Source organism: Ochotona princeps, chromosome 14 (genome assembly GCF_030435755.1).
Source record: "Ochotona princeps isolate mOchPri1 chromosome 14, mOchPri1.hap1, whole genome shotgun sequence".
Lineage (NCBI taxonomy): Eukaryota > Metazoa > Chordata > Mammalia > Lagomorpha > Ochotonidae > Ochotona > Ochotona princeps.
Genome location: NC_080845.1, coordinates 45,747,093 through 45,767,494, shown reverse-complemented (window position 1 = coordinate 45,767,494; position 20,402 = coordinate 45,747,093). Strand labels below are relative to the sequence as shown.

At 40.4% G+C, this 20,402-nt stretch overlaps 1 protein-coding gene across 1 annotated transcript in view; it reads right to left on the bottom strand.

The window, feature by feature from the left end:
• BNC2 (basonuclin zinc finger protein 2) overlaps positions 1–20,402 on the bottom strand; it is a 432,023-nt gene that overhangs the window by 253,018 nt on the left and 158,603 nt on the right. Inside the window, exon 4 of the mRNA XM_058672661.1 lies at positions 714–797. Coding sequence (XP_058528644.1) covers positions 714–797 — 84 coding nt within the window. The remainder of the gene's footprint in view (positions 1–713; positions 798–20,402) is intronic.

The window sequence follows — 20,402 nt, the reverse complement described above, 5'->3', positions numbered from 1 at the left end:
TTCAAATAAATAAGTGGATCCCTTAAAAAAAAAGAGGTAAATGGAAGTGATGACATACCTTTATCTAAGAGGCCATATTTATACTTTTAATTTGTAATATCTGGAACTGCTACTAATGCCTCAAGTCCAAAGTGAAATGGACTCCAAGCCAATACTTCTGCAAAAACTGCACTGTGCACAAGTCTCCCGTAACCATCATTTAATTCTGCGTTTCTTAAACCACCCTATTGAGTGGTTGCTGTTCTTCTGAGCTGAGAGACCTAACACAGCAAGCACAACTCTTATGGATAACCATGTTAGCAGAGGGTCAATGACGTAAAAGCTGGTATTATCTGCATGCCTGTTATGTGTCATGCACAGTGCTAACTCCTAGACAGGATGAACTTTTTTGATAAATCTCCATTTCAGAGACGAAAACACAAGAATCATGCAGTCACATAATAAGGTCTCACATTTTATCAATCTAGGTAATCAACCTTTGGAGGCTCCACCCTAGGCCATCACAGTACATATCATTTGGATGAGCAAAACAATGTCCAGTTATGGAAAATTCATCCTGAAAAAATATTTTTGCTAAACATATGTGATACTGATGCTTCTTTGCACCTGCCAGAATGATTACCTGTTCCTGAAGGCATTTAAACACCAGCATGACCCTCAGGCACCACTGTCTGCCACACCACCCACAGCTGATAAAACAGTAAGACTCCAACCTGGACTTCCAGCCTCTGGTCTGGCTCCTCCAGGTTTGGGCAAAAGTCTGCACCCAGCACTCTGCCAGCACATGCCAGTGGAACCTGAGGGAATACGGCCAGGTTAGAAGCTGGGTACGAAGGCTGCTGGGAAACTGCACACATTTGACCTGGGCAGAAAAATGGACCTCCCACTTGTAGGTCTAAAATAGGCCCTCAGGGCTTGACATGGGTGACAAGTCCATTGTAAATATCATACACATGAAGTTCATTGACTATCAAGAGGTTAAGTTCTGAGAATAAAAGATGCACACATATTCTGCTCCCTTCTGCACCCAAAGCATGCAGCACAGAGCAGCCGTACAGTCAGTGGATCTGGGGGTGGGAGCGTGGGGCGAAGCAATGGAAGGGCAAAACTGAAAGGGAAAAATCCTAAAAGTCTCTACTGGACACTAATTACCTTTTTCCCTTTAATTACCAAATACAAAAACTAAGAAAATCGCATTCAATATGCAGAAATCTAAGTCGAACATTTTCAAAAAGCATTCTATCTTCACTACCTTCATGTATTTGTCCATATGTACTGACTCTTGGTACTTGTACCTCAACTGAGCATTATCACACCACATCCTCTTCTTTCTATATCACAGAATTGCTTGGGTATTTCAGTTTGATTTTTAAAATTCCAATTAAAATCACCTGTGCCAATTCATGTTTTCTTTGTTCAGAGGTCAGCTTTTAGTCAAGGACATCACCTAAGAAGGTGTTTTCTCTTCTGTCTTTTAACAAGTTTCAGTAAGTTTAACTTCCAGGTTCACATGTGAGTATCACTAACTTCAGAGAACACTCCGTCAACTCTTCAAACATTTTTGGGCCCAACTCTTTCATTTTTTGCTGGTTTCCTATTTTCCTTCTGTTCTTGTCCATAAGGTGAAATGGGCAGTACATCATCTGCCTTAAAAGTGAATAAGCAATCTTCACACATGAGTATCACCAGTGACGTCTATATACCAAGCAGCACATGGCACACACATTTAGATTAACCCTTTTTTCCCTTTTACTGGTCATGAGCATTTGTATTTTACAATTCAACATGCGTGAGGCTGAGAGTAAACAAACAACTAGCTCAGAGTCACATGGTGTAAGTTGCAAAGTCAAGATTCAAATTATGAAATGAGAAGGAAAGAAAATAGAACAAATGTTTAAATTCACTCAAAAAGGGAAACATAATGGCACACCAGCATCCACTATCACTGAACAGTATCAAGTCTCAGCTACACAGCTTCAGATCCAGCTTTCTGCTATTGCGCCTCTCAGTGGTTAATGATCCAAGTGCTTAGGCTCTGGCCACCCATGTTAGAGACCCCAAACAAGTTCTAGGCTCCTGGGTGTCATTCTGGCCAAGCCTGAAAGGCAGCAACTATTTGGAGAGTAAACCAGCAGATAAGAGGTCTCTTTTACTGTCTCTCTCCATCTGTCTCTAACCCTGTCTTTCACATTAAAAAAAAATAATAATACAATAACTACATTTAGTTGACATTCATTTCAAAGGTATTTGTTGATATATGAAAGAAATTACAAAGAATTCAACACAGCAAACAAAGCAGGTGCCAATGGAAAAACAGAAATTAAGTCCTACTGCTTGCTCTTTAGTGTAGGACACGACAGGCAGTGCAAAGGGCATTTACCCTCTAAACTGAAGAGCAAGAAGAGCAGAGACACCGCGCACTCGTGTTGTGTCACACACAGGAATAATGCTGGTTCCAGCTCTCAGCTGACAGATGGAGGGGCACTAATGAGTTCTGCTCCAGTAATTCTCCCCAGGGAGCGATACAAGCAAAAGGGATAAAAATCAATCTTAGAATATTCCGTATCAAAAGGAAAGCCCCCCAAAAAAGCTTCCTATGAGACCTCAATCAACGTGACTATCTAGCCGATGGAAACAGATTTCTTGAGCTAGTAGGCTGCATTGCACATTTAGTGTAAACAATACCCCAGTTTACGTACACAGAATAAATTCCTACTTACCTTAATAGTATTTGGCTAGGTCACAAATGCTAAGTTTTTCATTCCTTTTTATCCTCACAGTCACAGAATGTACTTTATAAACACTCTCAAGAGGAACGGAGAAAGTTAAACAACTACAATTACATTCAATTACAACTTCAGACCCTTAGAAACACAGGGCTTCTGCGAGGAAACAAAAAGGTCTGTGTCAGTGGGGAGGAAGCGGTGGCAAGCCACCGGTATGTTCCAACAATCCTAATTGCGACAGGAAGCAGCCGGGAAGTGGGTGACCCTCTCCAATTTACAGTCTGAGATTTTCTGAACAGAGAAACGTCCTGAAAGTGGGTTTTCACACTTGAAGGGACAGGACACTGAGATTCAAACCAAAAGTGCCATGTGTACCATACCCCAAATTCCATCCACCTCAACCTGTGTCATCAATGATGAGACAGGAATATTGCCTAAAAGGAAAAAGCACGTCACATCAATTCCCTAATTCACACGCCAAGGAAAATGCAAAAGGATTTTTAAAAGAGGCTGATAGCTGAAATTTGGCACCCCTCAGTCCAGTTATTAACTGAAAAGCCTCCAAGTAAGCTAGCTTCCTATATGTGATCAAACATTGAGAGAAGCAGATCTAAATGTCTACCTCCCTATTGCTACTCCATTGTAAAATTTGGATTGTACCTAACCACTGTTTGTCATATAAATTCTGCACTGACTGGAGGAATCCCGTTTTATCCGCTTTGCTTCATCCCAGCGTTTAGTATCTGATTCTATACCATACTCTAAAGACATAGTTCCACAAGGCATTTCACAAAGCGCTTATGGCAATTAAGACTAGGGAAACTTCATTCTGACTGTTTCTACATCTTCGGATATTTTGCTTTCCAAGTTATATTCACAAAAAGAGATTAAAGTTAAAGACAAAGACAAATACTGAACTGCTCAGCTAATATTTCAGTGTGCCAGAGGTTTAATTACAGGCTGATAATGGTCTACAACTGAGCTAACTTTCACTCCGCCGGAGCTGCAACAGGAAGCTGAAGCCTTGAAAGGGACACGCTGGAGTCCCCAGAGTGCGATCTACTCTCCGGTACTGACCTCAAAGGAATCGTGGTGTGTGAGAAAGCGATTTACAATTTACTTTGTGTATAATCAGCAGAAACAAAAGATATGACAACAAGCATAAAGGCCTCTCTCTCTCCTCCCAGGAGAATTCAGCCAGGGAGGGCCAGTGGGCATTCACTTCAGTGTCAAAAGGGCTTCCAGAAAACATACTTTCTGTGGGGGTAGAGAGGAAGTATGGCAGGTTTCCTACACACACACACACACACTCCTGCCTTGTTTATGAACACTGCATATAAAAACTGTTAGCGACCAGACTTCTGAAAAGACAGCAAAAATGTCAAAGAAAAACAGAACTACTGCTCAAAGCTACATGACAGTGAATGGGAATGAAGGGTGAGTGAAAGAAAGACAATACCAAAGAAGGGAGAAAGAGTGTGCAAAAATGAGAATTTAGGAAGAAATATAAGTTCACCCAGGAAAGGGATTCTCGAGTCAGGGATGCATCCCACACAGCCAGGGTCTGAGTGAAATTCAATTTCACTTTGAGACACTAAACACTGGGGTACACACTTGCCCAACAGGCACCATGACAGTTACAGCCAAAAAAAAAAAAAAAGCAGACTGCCACCTCAGTTCCAGGCGCTCCAGCTGAGCTGGCGACAGGCCCAGATCACTACTGAAGCACTGTGTACAGGGTGGTGGCTCCAGACAAGCTATGTGGAAAGTGGCAGGCAAGTGATGAGAACAACACCGGGAAGAATGGGTACACAGAATTGTTTTTATAGAGATAATCAGAAAAAAAAATCCTGACCCATCTGAAGCCACAGGGACATGGCTGTATAAACCAGGACAGAACCTTAGCCTAACTTCAGTCATGACACAATGTCAAGCAGCAAGAAGAAAAACCATTCAGAGAACACCAAGAATTCAGGAAGACAGCTAAGTGAAATGGATTTGAAAATGAGGCAGCCAGAAGACCCTGTGTGAAAGAACAGAAAGAGAACTAAACAAATTACCCAACACTATGAAGGTGAAGATACACGGGAAACACTGCTACAAAATAAACGAATACAAAAACTGAAAAAAAGCACATGAGCTAAGTGGTGGGTGCACACTTCACTTCTACTCAATTGCTCAGTCTGTACTTTGAGTAGAGGGTGGTATTCCAAGCCTAAACTTTTCTCTACCATAGGACTCCCGGCAAAGACCTCAAAGGGCCACATTTATACTCACAGAACCTAAAGAAGAAGAAAAAAACAAAAAGCAACCGGTGAGTTAAAGCAGTGCTTATCCATCTTCTAATTTTTAAAAGTGGTCAGAAATATGCTCATTCCTGTTGAGGCCTTAAGTGAGGGAGGAGTGCAGCAACAGGAACACGTTCAGGATAGGAGATGCCTTAGAGCAAAAAAGAACTGAACAGGACAGGGCACAAGTGAGGGAAACACAGAGGCCCCCTAGAGTCAACCCAGAATAACAAAGGGGAAGATCAGGATGAGAAAAGGGAAAGAAGCAGAGAGCAGCCAGAATGTGGTGGTGTTAGTCAACAGCTGGGCAGCCAGAGAAGATGGCTGAGAATGGAGGGTGTGTGTGTGTGTGTGTGTGTGTGTGTGTGTGTGTGTACCACATCCCAAGCCAGGAGCTATGTAAATGAGGGGCACGCTCATCTTCGGAGTGGATCCTCCTGGGTAAGCTGCTGAAGAACAGGGTCCTGGCTCTGCGATGTGAGCCTTCTCTGCAGCTACAATCGTAGTAGGCTTTCACGGGAACAAACAACAACAAAAATACCTTGTTTTTATACTGTAAGATATGGGATAAAGGGTACAAATTTATCTTCCCCTGGTGACACCCTGAGGAGCCTAATGAACTATAAATAATACTAAAATTACATAGAATCATCTTCCACGGTGCTCAATGGGTTTTTACACATAATATTTATTTATTTCCACACTAGATAAGTAAGAGGGGGAGGGGTGTTCCGTTGTACTCTTTCTAAGCAAGAAGCAGGAGCCAATCCCTCACACTTGGTAAAATGGATTGGCAAAAGATTAAGACAAAGTTCTCTTGACTACTAAGCCAACATTTCACTAGAAAAATGTTTTACCCTTTGACAGAATGCCCTGTTTTATTTGGATTTCAGCACTGGAGAGGTGAGAACAGCATCATTTTTACCTGTGCCATGCATGAAGAAAGCATAAGACTAGATTCTTACCAACTGGTTCACAATAAATTTCGGTGCTTTGGAAAACAACCACCGTGTGTTGTTTCGTTACTGTCAGGTACATTGTCAGGTCTGACAACCACATTCCATGAAAACTGAAATACAGGTAGATATGCTTAACGGTCCTCAGGCTTAACTGCATTTATCCTAAAGACAGATAACATTAAAGTATTCTCACTTGGGAGTCAGACCAATGCTTAAATCCCAGCTATAGTTCCTTGTGAAACAACTAACATTTCAAAACCTTGTTGTTACATCTGCAAAATGGGAATAATTTTATTTTCTGTGCTAGGCTGGCAAGGTTGAAGAAAATGACATCTGTGAAGCAACTAATTTAACATTCAGTAAATATATAGCAGATTAGAAGATGCTACTTCCCCCAACCTCCACAAACCTGTCGAAAGTGGTACCGTAGCATACATCTCTCACAAGAGCTGAGAGGTATAACACACTGAGGGAATTAATTTAGAGGAGATGGAAGCAAGCAATCAAATTAAAGGAAAAATAGATGCAAGGGGATAAATTATAAATACATACATATTCGATTAGGCTTGCTTAGGATCCCATTCAATCAACTTGCTTCCTCACATGCTGTGTTGGAAAAGACTAAAAGGTATGTCCTAGCTCAGATGGGGCTGAGTGTTTTAAAGTCCTGATTAGAGAAATAGCAAGAAGTGGCACCCATATGACCCTCCTGCATTACCATCCTTCACAATTAAGATTTAGGCAATTTCAAAAAATAAAGGCAAAAAGAGAGAATGGGAAATGGCCCAAAAGCCAGGATTTCAATCTAGGTCTCTGACATGAGCAGGTACCAAACTACCTGGGTCATCCCCTGCTGCTCCCCCTCTGCATACATATTACAAGCAAACTAGAGGCAGGGCAATGATGAAGACTTGAACCCAGGCATTCCACTGCATTAAAGGCCTACCCACTCACAACTCAGAGTTCTCGTTCATGCCAATGTCAGTCTGACTCAGGAACTTAAAAAGCAATATGTTGCCAGGGTGCATGAGTGAACAAAACCAGAAGAACCTCTTTCAAGAGAGGAGCAGCAGAATGACTGACAAGGCCGGAGTATAAGGCAGTGATACAAGGTGTGCTCCACAGCCCTCCAAATGATGTTGCTGACGGTGCACATTCAAGTTTGAGCCTCACTAGGAAATCAAGAATCAGTAAGGCAATGCCTTTCTAGTTGATAATTTAACTTTAGCAGAGATGTGATTTAAAAAGTGATGAAGGAAGGGATTAAGGCAGGGAGGGAGGGAGAACGCATTCATCAGGACACTATTCAAATCCCCCTGAATCCTGCTCTGTAGGAGAGGGGAAGCCAGCAGAGCAGAAGCTCCAAAGAAAGATGAAATGGTGCAAGCAACTTAAGTAGCAGTAGAACGGCCAACTCCATAGAGGCTGCAAATCTAGGAAGGAAATGACTCGGGGACAGACATTGACGTTAGCATTTACCCAGAAAACACTAAGAAGTTCTGAGTCCCCATGGACTCAGTACCTGGGCTTGCTGCCCACAGCTGCCTTTCCACAGTGGTCAAGAATGAACCTTAATTTAAGGAATCACATAAAATAGAAAAATGTGTCATATATCTGAAAATCAAAGAACAAATCTTACTACCTTAATACAATATTACAATCTACTCACTGAGCCATTTAAAGTGATTATGATTTTTTAAGTTTAAGAAGTCACATTAAATTTGATAAAATACCATGAGCACATAGTAGCACACTTACCACACACTTAACACATCTTCCTCTGCAGTAGCCCCTTAGCCTGCTGTACGTTAGTGAAGCTGACCAAGAAGATAATTCTGAAGGGAGGCCACAAATCCTATCCAGAGACTGGAAGAATCCCATTACTCTAAAGAGGAGCAGCTCTAAAAGCTCCAGGGCAACCTTGACTAGTCAAAGCTCGTAATATGGCCTGCTGAAATCAATGAATCAACACGGTCTGTTCACATGCAAAGTTTGAATATGGGAAATGCAAAGAAAGGAAAGAAAAATGGGAAAGGAGATTTGAGTCTACCGTCTGGTACAGGAAGACCTTTACCAAATCAATTCACACTGAATAGTACACAAGTGCTCCTCTAAGTCTGCTGAGGATCCTAAAGAGACAATACACAAAGGCATATCAAGATGATTTTTAAAAATTTATGATTTTATAATGATTTTATTCATTTATGTAGAAAGGCAGAACTATCAAGAGAGAGGGAAAGAGGAAGGTCTTCCATCTGATGGTTCAGGCTAAAGCCAGGAGCTAGGTACTCCACCCAGGTTTCTTACGTAGTGGCAGGAGTCTCCTTGTTCAGGCCAGTGTTTGCAGCTCTCCCACGCACATTAACAGGGAGCTCGATGGGAAGTGGAGCAGCAAGGATTCAAACAGTAACTGATATGAGATGCTGGATATTGACTATTTAATCTGTAGTGCTACAATACCAGCCTCAACAAGGGGATTTTCATGGGATACTGAACGATTCCATTCCATACACAGGAAACTCACCTGGTGTTATCTAAAGCTGCCACACTGCCAGGCAGGTCAAAAAGGAACATAATTCATTCCCACCAGTGATATCTGTGAGATTTTTATAAAGTAATAAAAAGATGTGTAAATTCTTATATCCTTATTGCAGATTTTATAAAATATTTTCCCCAAACTGAACATTTTATTCCCCCAAATTTGGTATCATTAGAAACAAAAGCAGCAGTTTAGTTTGTTTTCCTGTGCATTTTAGTTCTGTAGCTTCATGCCCCTCTAAAGGTTCTCAAACTGGTCAATAAACAACTCACTGATGCTCAAGCTAGGCATTCGCTGCCCTCCTCTGCTGACCACGGCTCTCATTGAGCATGGTCTCTTTTGCAGTTAGCAACATGATTCCACTTAGCAAAGACTCAGACCTTGCCTCATCATTTCCCATATAATTCAAACCCAGTAAATTTGGAAATCCAGTCTATTCTACCCTTCCCCTCTTCCTTTAGCTGTATCCCAGACCTTTCTCACAGACTGTTTCTCACAAGAACACTCCATGCTCACTGTACTAACTAACCCTAAAGAAACAATCTCAACTTTATTATCCCACACTCACCAAGCACCACTGTACATCACTGCTCCCATCTTCAGAAGCTGTCTCCCAGACAACAGACAGCCCTCTCCACATGTTTCCAAATCACATTCTTTCCAGGCCCTCTACACTCTCACTCTTACGTACCTTCATGAAGCATTCTTCACAGTCTACACCAGACTACTGGGTATCTCTCGCATTCTGCCTTGGGTCTCCCTAATTTCACAGGGTTCTACTGCATTCTACTTTGGAAGATTTATGTATTTTCCAACTTTACTTCTTCCACGAAATTCCAGATATCCATGCCTAGAAGAGATTTCCTCCTCCCAAGTGCTCCATAACAGTTAAGGAAATCGGCACCATAAAATCTTGGAGTTTAAATATATGTCTTGGACTAGATGTTTTTACACAGAGATTGAAATGCCAATTGCAATGGAGGCATCCTGTATCAAGTGTTTGTGTTCCAGGTATAGCCATTTCCAGTCCAACTTTCAACTAATGTGCATTCTGAGAGTTACACTTGATGGATTCTGAGGACTTGTGTCCCCAGCACCCCCATGGGAGACCTGGGTCTGGTTTTGGCCTGGCCCAGTACTGGATACAGTAGGTATCTGGGGAGTGAACCAGCTTTGGGAGAGCTTTGTGACTGCCTGTCAGCTTTTCAAAACTTAAAATAATACTTACTTTTCCTTCCCTAGAGGAAAGAATTAACTTGCTTCTCGTTGTATGCCACTGTGACTGATATATAGCACACAGTCAATACAAATATATGCTAATAAATAAATCTATTAAAATTCAAAGTGGCACAAATGGCACAATGTTATACATATCGTGATTTCTAATTCTTTCACTATTCCACCTGATCCTCAACAAACACTCTTTAAGCAGATGGGGACCAGTAATTTCTGTTTTATAGAAACTCCAGATGCCAAGCAAAAAGTTACCGGGCATGCACAGAGCTGTCCTCTATGTTCAGTTTAAGCTGAAATGGTTCAGTGACCAGTACAGTATTACCCTGCTGATCTACGGCAAGAATTCTTTACCTCTTCTTGGACATCAGCTCAGATGACTTCCAGAACATGACTCCATCAAAGTAATTTTCTACAAGTAGGAACAATACACATCTCACTACAATGTGAATTAAAAGTTCTTACCTTGCTACAAGCTGCTGGCACACAGAGACAAAAGTACAGAATGATCAAATATATGCCAACACATACTATCTTGCAAAGTTGAAGTATGAACACCTTCTTTAGTAAGCTCTTTTCAATAAGTATTGATTGTCATGTACCTGGGGAAAATGTCATAAACCCTTTACATAGCACTGAGAAAGGAACACCTCCCTAAGATTCTATGAAAGAAGCTTGCCACTGGGTATAAACATTCATCCCTAATCTGTTTTGGCTTCATTTCAATAAGGAACAGGTAAGCTACTACATATGGTTCAAATGCAACCCTAGTGCCTGCTTTGGTAAATAGTTTTATTTGAATGTTGTTATACTTATTCCTATTTAAATATAGCTATATGGGCTTAAAAAATAAAAAGTTGCTACAGAAGTCATTCCTCAGGCCAGCACAACAGCTCAATGACTGAAGCCTCACCTTGCAAATACTGGGATCCCATATAGGTACCAGATTGTGTCTCAGCTATTCCACTTCCCATCTGGCTCCCTGCTTATAGCCTTGGAAAGCAGTAGAGGATGGCTAAAAATCTTGGGACCTTGCATGAATGTGGGGGACCCAGAAGAAGCTCCTGGCTCCACATTAGATCAGCTCCAGCCATTGTGGCCATCTGGGGAGTGGACCTGCAGATAAAAGATATTTTTCTCTCTCTGCCTCTCCTTCTCTCTGTAAATCTGATATGCTTTTTCAATAAACACAAATAAATATTACAAAAGAGAGATTACACCTCTACCTAGCACAATTACTATTTGACTCTTCATAGAATAAGCCTGTCAACTCTTTATTTTAATCCATGTGAAATCTGACTACTTACTCCAGCAATATCACTTCCAAGAACTCACCTTTAGGAAGTAAGCATAAAAGTGCAAGCATCATATTTAAACTATATATATATATATATATATATATATATATATATATATATATATATATATGTTTTTATTTATTAAAAGTGTGTATGAGGGGACAGTCAAGAAGACCAGACTCTGATCAACATGTTTGCAACGCAGATGCAAGTGCCTGGAACTGATAATCAGTTCCAGTTCCTGATTTCAACCTCTTGCTAAGGCAGACACTGATCCCAGGATACAAAGAGATCTGTCAAGAAGTAGGGTTCCTCCTACCAAATGGGAGATCTGGTTTGAACTCCAACTCAAGGCTTCCACTCCCCTCTAGTGCCAACCGTTTTAGATATCTGGAAAATAAAATAGGAGAGGGGACTTTCCTCTGCCTCTCTATTTTTCAAATAAATAAGCATGTTCTTTTTTTTAATTTTTATTTTTTTAAATTATTTATTATTTTTAATTCATTAATTACATTGTATTATGTGACACAGTTTCATAGGTACTTGGGTTCTCCCCACCCCTCCCCAACCCTCCCACCATGGTGGATTCCTCCACCTTGCTGCATAACCACAGCTCAAGTTCAGCTGAGATTCCTCCATTGCAAGCGTATACCAAACATAGAGTCCAGCATGTTCTTATAAGGTAAAACATTATGGCAAACTGGGTATTATGAAACATATGCATGAATTTCAAATTTTGATACAATAGCATTAGAATTCATTTAAAATTTTGATGAACATCCATATCCAAAATGCTGTTCAATTTTAAATGCATGATGGCAGGTGGCTGGCATGGAGACAAAGAAGCCAGTTATGACACTCATCAAAGTACCTGAGTTGAATGCCAGCTGGACATAGTGGGTTCGTGCCAGTCTGGGAGAAGATGTAAACTCAGTGATTAACTCCTAGCTTCAGCCTTCTGATTATAGGCATTTGAGAAAAGAACCAACAGACGGAAGCTCTCTAAGTATTTGTCTATCTCTGTGTCTCTCATTTCCCATTTTCCAGCTTAAAACTATTAAAAATTAAAAATCAACGGGAAGACTCAGATCCTGCCTTCTATCTACACAGCTCTCTATTTTTCAGAAAGTGGGTCTTGTTTTTTGTTAAAGTGGGAGTTGCTTGTTTTGTTTTTTGTAATTGCTTAAGTCTCTCTTTCTTTAAAAGCAGAAAGGTTTCGAGGCTTACTAACCTGCTCACCTGTGAGCTGCCACCGCCACAATATGCAGCATCAAAAATATACAGAAAATGTCCCTTACAAGAGCATGCCTGGGTGAGGAGGAGGAGAGGTTAACAGAATACTCCCTTGATGGAAATGCATTAATTCAATCAGTTTCTTGCTTCTGGGTTATCATAAAAAGGTTCATGAAGTACCCAAAAGCCACAGAAGAATTTAGAATTATGCTGCTCAGTGACTGAGTCTCAGTGAAGAGTAAGAAAGGAGAGATTTCTCTCCACCCTCATTTTCTTGAGCAAAAGTAATCTTCTGCAACACGGGCACAAGTATGTTTTAAACTAATCACTGAAAAGGCAAAGTACATACAGGATGTGAGTACTTAGCATTCTGTGCAGGCACTGACAAACAGAAGTGCCGAGAATGCATGCAAACCACAACGGCAACCACACAGATTCAGAAAGGAGACGAGCAGTGCACGGACACCTCAGTGCTGACTGTACAGGTGTCCTCTCTAAGTTCCAGTGTGCAGATGAGAAAAAGAATCCCACAACAAAGTTCAAATGCACACACATCTGCATTCATCCACTATGTTCGTGAAAGAGAAATTGCATTTCTAATGAAGTATCACATAAAATCTCCTGTAAGTTCCGTAGATAAAAATTTTGAAATTTATGGGTTCCAGAGACATTTCAAAATTGCCACATCTACTTACTTGTTTTAGAAGCCATTTTAGAAGATTTATTTATTTATTTGAAAGGCAAGTACAGAGACAGTAAGTGCATGCTTCAATCCTCTGGTTCACTCCCAAAATGGCCTCAATAACCATGGCTGGCCCAAGCCAAAGCCAGGATCCTATCTAGGTTTCCCATATTACTGGCAGGATGCAAGTGCTTAGGCATCTTTTGCTGTTTTCCCAGGCACATTAGTAGGGAGTTGCAATGGGAATGGAGCAGCTGAAACTTCAACTAGTGCCCAAGACAGGGGGTGATTTAATCCACTATGCCAAAAGGTAGGCCCCAGGAAATTTTATAATAGAAGTTTTAACATTTATTCCCCAGTTAACTCATATTCTCTATCCTTACATGTGTATACATACATGAGCTACAGATTTTTTAAATAAAAGATTTATGTATGTCTTTATATATTTAAAAGTCGGAGTTAGAGATACAAAGGGAGTATTTTCTAGCTGCCAGCTTACTCCCCAGAGGGCCACAATGATCAGGACTGAGCCAGGCTGCAGATAAGAGCCAGGGGCCTCATGCAAATATGCCACCTAGGTAGCAGGGAATCCAAACACTTGGGCCATCTTCCACTACTTTTCCCAGACCACTAGTGGTGAGTTGGATAAGAAGTGGAAGAGCCAGCACATAAACTGGCACCCATATAGGATACCACCATCACATTTAGCAGTTTTGCCCCCATGCCACAAAACCATTTCCCAGCAATTTGCTTGTAATAGGGTTCTTAATATTATTTTCCAGTTAAATAAATCCATATTTTCCATCCTTACATGTGTAAGTCTACACATGTATGAGGTAAAGATACCTTTTTAGGTGTGCTATGATACTATACAAAGCACCAAAATATTGAATATTGTCACACTAGAGTTTGTGTATACTGAGACTCCAGTTACACACAAAATTTAAAAAAGCTTCTAAATTGGGCCCGGCGGCATGGCCTAGTGGCTAAAGTCCTCGCCTTCAAAGCCCTGGGATCCCATATGGGCGCCGGTTCTGATCCCGGCAGCTCCACTTCCCATCCAGCTCCCTGCTTGTGGCCTGGGAAAGCAGTTGAGGACGGCCCAATGCATTGGGACACTGCACCCGCGTGGGAGACCCGGAAGAGGTTCCAGGTTCCCGGCATCGGATCTGCACACCGGCCTGTTGTGGCTCACTTGGGGAGTGAATCATCGGACGGAAGCTCTTCCTCTCTGTCTCTCCTCCTCTCTGTATATCTGGCTGTAATAAAATGAATAAATCTTTTAAAAAAAAGCTTCTAAATTTAAAAAAAGAAACTAACCACAATAAGCACATTATATATGCTAAAAGGTAGCCATGAAATAATTAGTTACCAATCCTCATTCTGTTATTCTTACTAGCATGCTTTTAAAGTAAATGCTACACCAAATATTTATTTTAGATCTTAAGATGTAGTATTTCAAATGGGCTGGCAAAAAGAAACTAGATGTTAGGTAAAAACAAACAAAGTTAATCTAGTACTATCTGTGACAATGTGAATGTACACATGAGAACACCTTTATTTTTGATAAAAGCATTCTCAGGGTGCAATGAAAAAGAACATATTATTTTGCTGAGAAACCAGTCCCTAAGTCTTACCTACACTGAGGCAATTTTTGATGATTATAAATTATAATTATCATTGTTCCTATATACGAGGGTGCTTCACAAAGTTCACAGAAGTTGAATTAAAACGTTTTGGCTGCAATATATTTAAAAATTTGTGCATAGTTTTCTGATAATATTTTTCATGAAGTTTTTGGAGGTTCCATATATCTACCTTACTTGACACTTTTGTGTTTAATTCTATACAGGTATACACACTATTAGCTTTAGTATTATCTAAACATCATGATTACAGGTGAATTTTTACAAAGCCATGGTACAAGCAGAAGCCTTCCTTACAATATCAAGTTTCAAGCTTTTACCATTGAGTGCCAATCAAGTCAGGAGGTTTCAACCTAAAGCCAATGATCACAATCAATGTAACAGTGGTAGACAGGACTTGACTTCCGCTCTGCTGTAACCATGTGATACCACGTGGGCAAAAATAAAGGCCAATCTGCTATTATTTTGCAGAGCGCCAAAGTCACAGACCAACTAATTAGTTTTCAAACACACAAAGGTGTCTGTTGATGACTTCATTACCTTCTTAAATCAATTAAGAAATGAAGACATTTCAACTTACAACCCCCTACTCTCTACCCTCGTTGTTGCCAAAAATCCAAGCTTCCCAAGAGGAAAGAACTGTAAAATAAGCCACAGCACAGTGCAAAGAGCCACGGTTTTCAAAACACTTGCTCCCTCGGTGCCTTCTCATTCCCATCTTCCTGACTAACTCCCAGGCTAAGGCCCTTTAAAGTAAAGGATAAAAGAACTTACCCAAGGCACTCACACTGCAGCTACAGAAAAGGGCTAGCTGCTTATACCGCGCCCCCTTTCTCCAGTGCCAGAAACTGGTACTGGCAAAATGGGAACAAAAATATGTTAAAAGGACAAATGTTGATTTTTTTTTTTTAAGAAAATGTGAGATGAATGGGAAAAAAACCACTGGAGCCAGCCAAAATTTTCTAATTAAGGAGACATGATACTGAAATATTTCCACCCCTTCCTTTTTACATTGCAAAAAGGAAACTTCAAATATATCAACCAGAAAGAACTGAACACAATTACAACTACTTCCAGGATGAGGGTGATCATTTTAAATTTTTATATATTTGTTTGAGAGACATAGAAACGAAGAGAGAGCTCCAATCAGCTGGGTCCATCCTCATATGTCTATGAAGGCTGGGTCTGGGGATACAACTACCTTATCACCTAAACACCTAAATGTGTTTAGTTCATCTAAATATACATGATAGACTTACCTTTCTTAGTTTTACAATTAACTAGTTTCTCCGTGATTTAAAAGAAAGAATTGACATTAGAATTTGCTATTACCAAGGAACAGAAACAAAATTCAAGCTAGAAGTAACATTTTCCTGATATTTTTAAACTTATAAAAATTACAAAACTTACGCAGCCAAATAGTTCAAAACCTACACAAATAAACAGCATCCATAGAATATGTTCATTATTATATTACCAGACCTATCAGAGTAAAAAAGAAATAATTCCTAAGGTAAGCATATTCTAGCATGTAAAAGACGCAATGTAATGAATTTTAAGTTGAAATCATACATAAACCTTGATTTTGCTGTAGGGTTGACCGCCTGTTGGTTTGATTTCCCATGAACAAAGTCAACAGATATGCCTAAAAATAAACCATCATACAAACACTACTCAGCTGTTCACTTCAGGAGGCATCACCTGACAAAATCATCATTTTATAGAAGCGCATAAATCATGTACCTAGCACTAAATACACAGGGCACACCAACCCACTGAGTCTTTAATTTTCTGTACTCAATATTCCTGAGTTAAATTTCTGTTACAAAACATTTTTTTTTAAAGAGTGGCAAATAACCAATGGAAAATCAGCTTAGCTTAGCATCTATGGTTTTCCTCTTAACTATGGGTCTATTCCCAAAGTATATACCTACCTAGCCACACAGGTACACTTTTGCAGCTACACATATATAGTTGTGTGTTATTAGGCAACGGAAAGTGACATCTCACAAGAACATGAAGACAAGTACTAAGGTTCTCAAAGTGAGGAGAGTTAGAACGGTAGTTCAAAACTAAAACGGAAAAACCTGTGTTGGCCCTGTTAGGTAATCAGACATTTTGTACTTCTACAGATTGGGAAAAAGAAGATACATGAATATTTTATAAAGGCACATAGCAAAAGAAGACATTTTCCCCCCATAACCCACACTTTGTTGTGTCATAAATTGACCTGAGTTCCATCAAATCATGAAACAATCTGGAGTGGTATATGTAGCATGCACAAAGTCAGTAACGTAAGCCTACAACAACCGACATAGCAAATGAGAAGGCCAGTTTCCCGTGGAGAGGGCCTGCGGGGGACGGGGGCGGACTCCACTAAGGGCATAGCTCAGGCATTGGCACGAAGAACCTGGGGGTGCTTGTGCACACTCACAAAGTCCCTCCATAAGACCCACAATCCAGATGACGTGCATCTTTAAACTGCCCCATTTCCAGATCTCCTGATTTCAAATCACACTAGAAACCTTGGGCTGCAAGAGAATTAGAATGATTCAGTTCAGCCCCACTTAACTGCCAAGAAAAAAAAAAAAACACACAGAAAGCACCCATACTTCAGTTTGTTTTGTTTTAAACTCGGACCTTTTGCATTCCTAAATTGTATCCCTCTGCTAATATAAACGGTTATTATAGAGAAATGATTTTTTTAAAAAGCAGCAGCAGCCACGGGGAAGGAATGAGGGAGTAGTAATGGTAACATACGGTACCATGAACTGCAGCAGCCTCCTGTTAGTAGTGCAAGGTTAACAGATCAGTCCCGGACTTCAGAGACAGCAAAACACCGCCTGGGGAAGGGGGGACAGGGACGGAGGCTGGGGGAGGGCGTCCTGGCTCGGCCCTCTACACAAGCAGGCAGCTCAGCTTAGAGCTGGCAAATTCCTCCTCTCTGTCTCTACCAACCTCTTATGCGTGTGTCTTGTCATATTTTCTTCAGCTGTTAATTGTCCAGACTTCAAGACTTTAAACAGAGTTTAGGAAAAAGCGAAACCCTTCTAAGTGACCATCACAGCAAATCAACTTCATGCTGGTGGGTAAAATTTTCCAAGGGAAGTGTTCTTCTGATAGTTCCTGAGTCTCTAAGTCACCCCCACCCCCTCTGCTGCCGCAGCCACACACACTCCCCTGGAGGGCTAAATGCACTGTGGCAATAAAACATTCATGCGACTTGGAATTTTAACACAATGCCATTTCCCTAGTTTAACCTGAAAGGAATGCACTAGTCACAACAGACTACATCATCCTGCCATTAAACCCTGCCAAGGAACCGCTTTTTTGGCTGCGCTGGGCCAGCTTTGACGGGAAAGGAGTACACAGACCCACACACAGAGCATGAGGGGCCACCTCTGCTTCCTCAGCCTTATGCAGCAACACCCTGCGCTTGAACATGACCTCTGACCCATCTCATTGTGACGGGCTGGTGAGGCATGTGTCACCCTGGAACCTGTGCACAGCCACAAGCTGGGTCGGCCATTTGCTGCTTCCTCTCACCAGCACTAGGGCAGGGGGGAAGGGGTGCTTTCTTATTATTGCCTTCACTATGCAATGTCTTATGTTTAAGAGGAGTGGTGCTTTTTCTTTGAACTATGTGATTGTTTTTCACATTTTATTTCTGGTTTTCTGAAAAACAACAGCCCATTTGTATTCAAAATGAGGCTATGATCATGGACAAAATTTTTGGTTTGCTTTGGGGACAAATTTTCATAGGTGCTAGCGCTTTTATAATTGAGTGGCATTTGATGTAGACTTACTAAATAGAGAAACAAATAATTGATTTCTCCTGAAAATTTGAGAAAAATTCAAAGGGGACGAATTTTAAGATACCCACACATACTATGTGACTAACAAATTATCACAAAACACACAGCAATGATAGATCAAAAAAAACACCCTATATTGTTGTATTTGTACAGATTTCTAGCTTCAAAGTTAATATAACTGACAAACCAAGGAACAAGGGAAAAATATATGCACTTAAAATCACATGAAAGGTTTACAAGTGTTTCTAGGAATTTTTAGATCTGTTCTTGAGCCAGTGTCACACCCATTATAACAGCACCAATTTTTCCAGATAAGAAAATTATCAGAGGATATAATTTTGCACCTTCCAACATCCCTTTCTTCTTTATTCTCAATTTCTCCCCCACTACCAAAGCACGCTTTTCAGATTCCTTTTTTCTTTCCCCTTCCCTAATCACTCTCATTAGCAACTGTGCTCTTCTGGGACACTTTCAATTTCAACCTTGTCCCATTAGTTTCTGTTAGTATTCCTCCATTGTATGGTAGCCTCAAAAGTGCAAATCCCTGCTTCTGGCTCTGACCCCCAGTTACAGCCAGGTGAGCTGTAATTATCCCTGTTGGAAAAGGCAGGCATTCCAGTCTTAATCTCCTGGAGTGAGGCCATGTCCACTTTCAAATGAGGAACATCTTACTTCAACTGAGAATACCCTAAAATACAAGATGATGATCTCAAAGTAAGTTAACATGCACATAAAAAATAAACCCAAATCATCTACTTTAGCGTAATTTTTATCTCCTTAGTAGTTGGAATTAGTTTTAAGCCCTAGTTGAAACACTTTTTCCTTTCTCTTTCTTTTGAACAGACATTATCATGCTTTGAAAAGTCACTCTAATCCCTCACTTTAGCCAAGTCCTGCTAATTCTACAGAGGACAGCAATTTTTTAAATAATAAGTTATATTTGATGAGGAGGGGAAATCAGTCCAACATGCAAAGATTACAAAAACTTTAGTAAAATATTTTCAATGTAAGATGCTAATGTTGAAATCCAGCTGTTGGTTTCATATTATCAAAACACAGCAACACACACATATGAATTTTTCAAGTAATCTGATTTAGTATCAATGTGGGTACACAAATTCCAATTTTGATGTTGTTAGTGGTAAATGCACCCTGCCTGAAGAAAACATAAATGTAATATATCATGGGATAAAATTACAGAAGACAGTTTCTGTTTAAATTCAAATGGATACACTTTTCTGTTGATCCCAAGTGAACATAGTGAGTCCAGTGTTTGGGATCATTAGTATCTAAAAAGAGATGTCCACGAACGTGCACATGCAGCCAGTATTGCCCCTTCAACAGCATTTCCTGTCCTCTGAAGCCTCTGGAAGTTTGAAGGACATCGCTACAGAAGAGGACAGCAATCTTGCGTTATTTCCAAACTGCCAATCAATTTTATAATCTATCCACTGTTGGGGTACAACAGTGTATCACCTAGTCATCAGAAATCATAAGGTGTCTGAAACAGCACAATGGAAGGTATTTTATCTGAAGCTGTACCAATTTAAGTAAGTGGAATTAGAACAGTACAAAACCCACCAAAGAAGTAAGACACAGCAATAATTTCAATGAAATATGAAAAGCTGCAATAATCCACAAGTTTTGCAGAACCACTCATTTATTTCCCTGCATACTTTTGAGGTGGTTTGTGATAACCATTAATTTCCATGTTCCATGAACCAGAAGAAAACTCTGCTAGGTTAAATGACATTTAGAAATAGTTTGAACTTTCTATAAACTACTTTTTCATTTCTAGAAAGCAAAACAACTTCTATTATAAAGAACATTTGATAGGGGAGCAGGCATTTGTTCATTCTTCTGGACAGCCTTCATTTGGAACCACAGGATTGGCTCAATAGAAACAAGGGGCGGGGTGAAAGGAGGTAGAGTGGAGGGGAAGAGAAGAGATGGAGTGGACCAGGCAGAGGGATGCACAGCTAA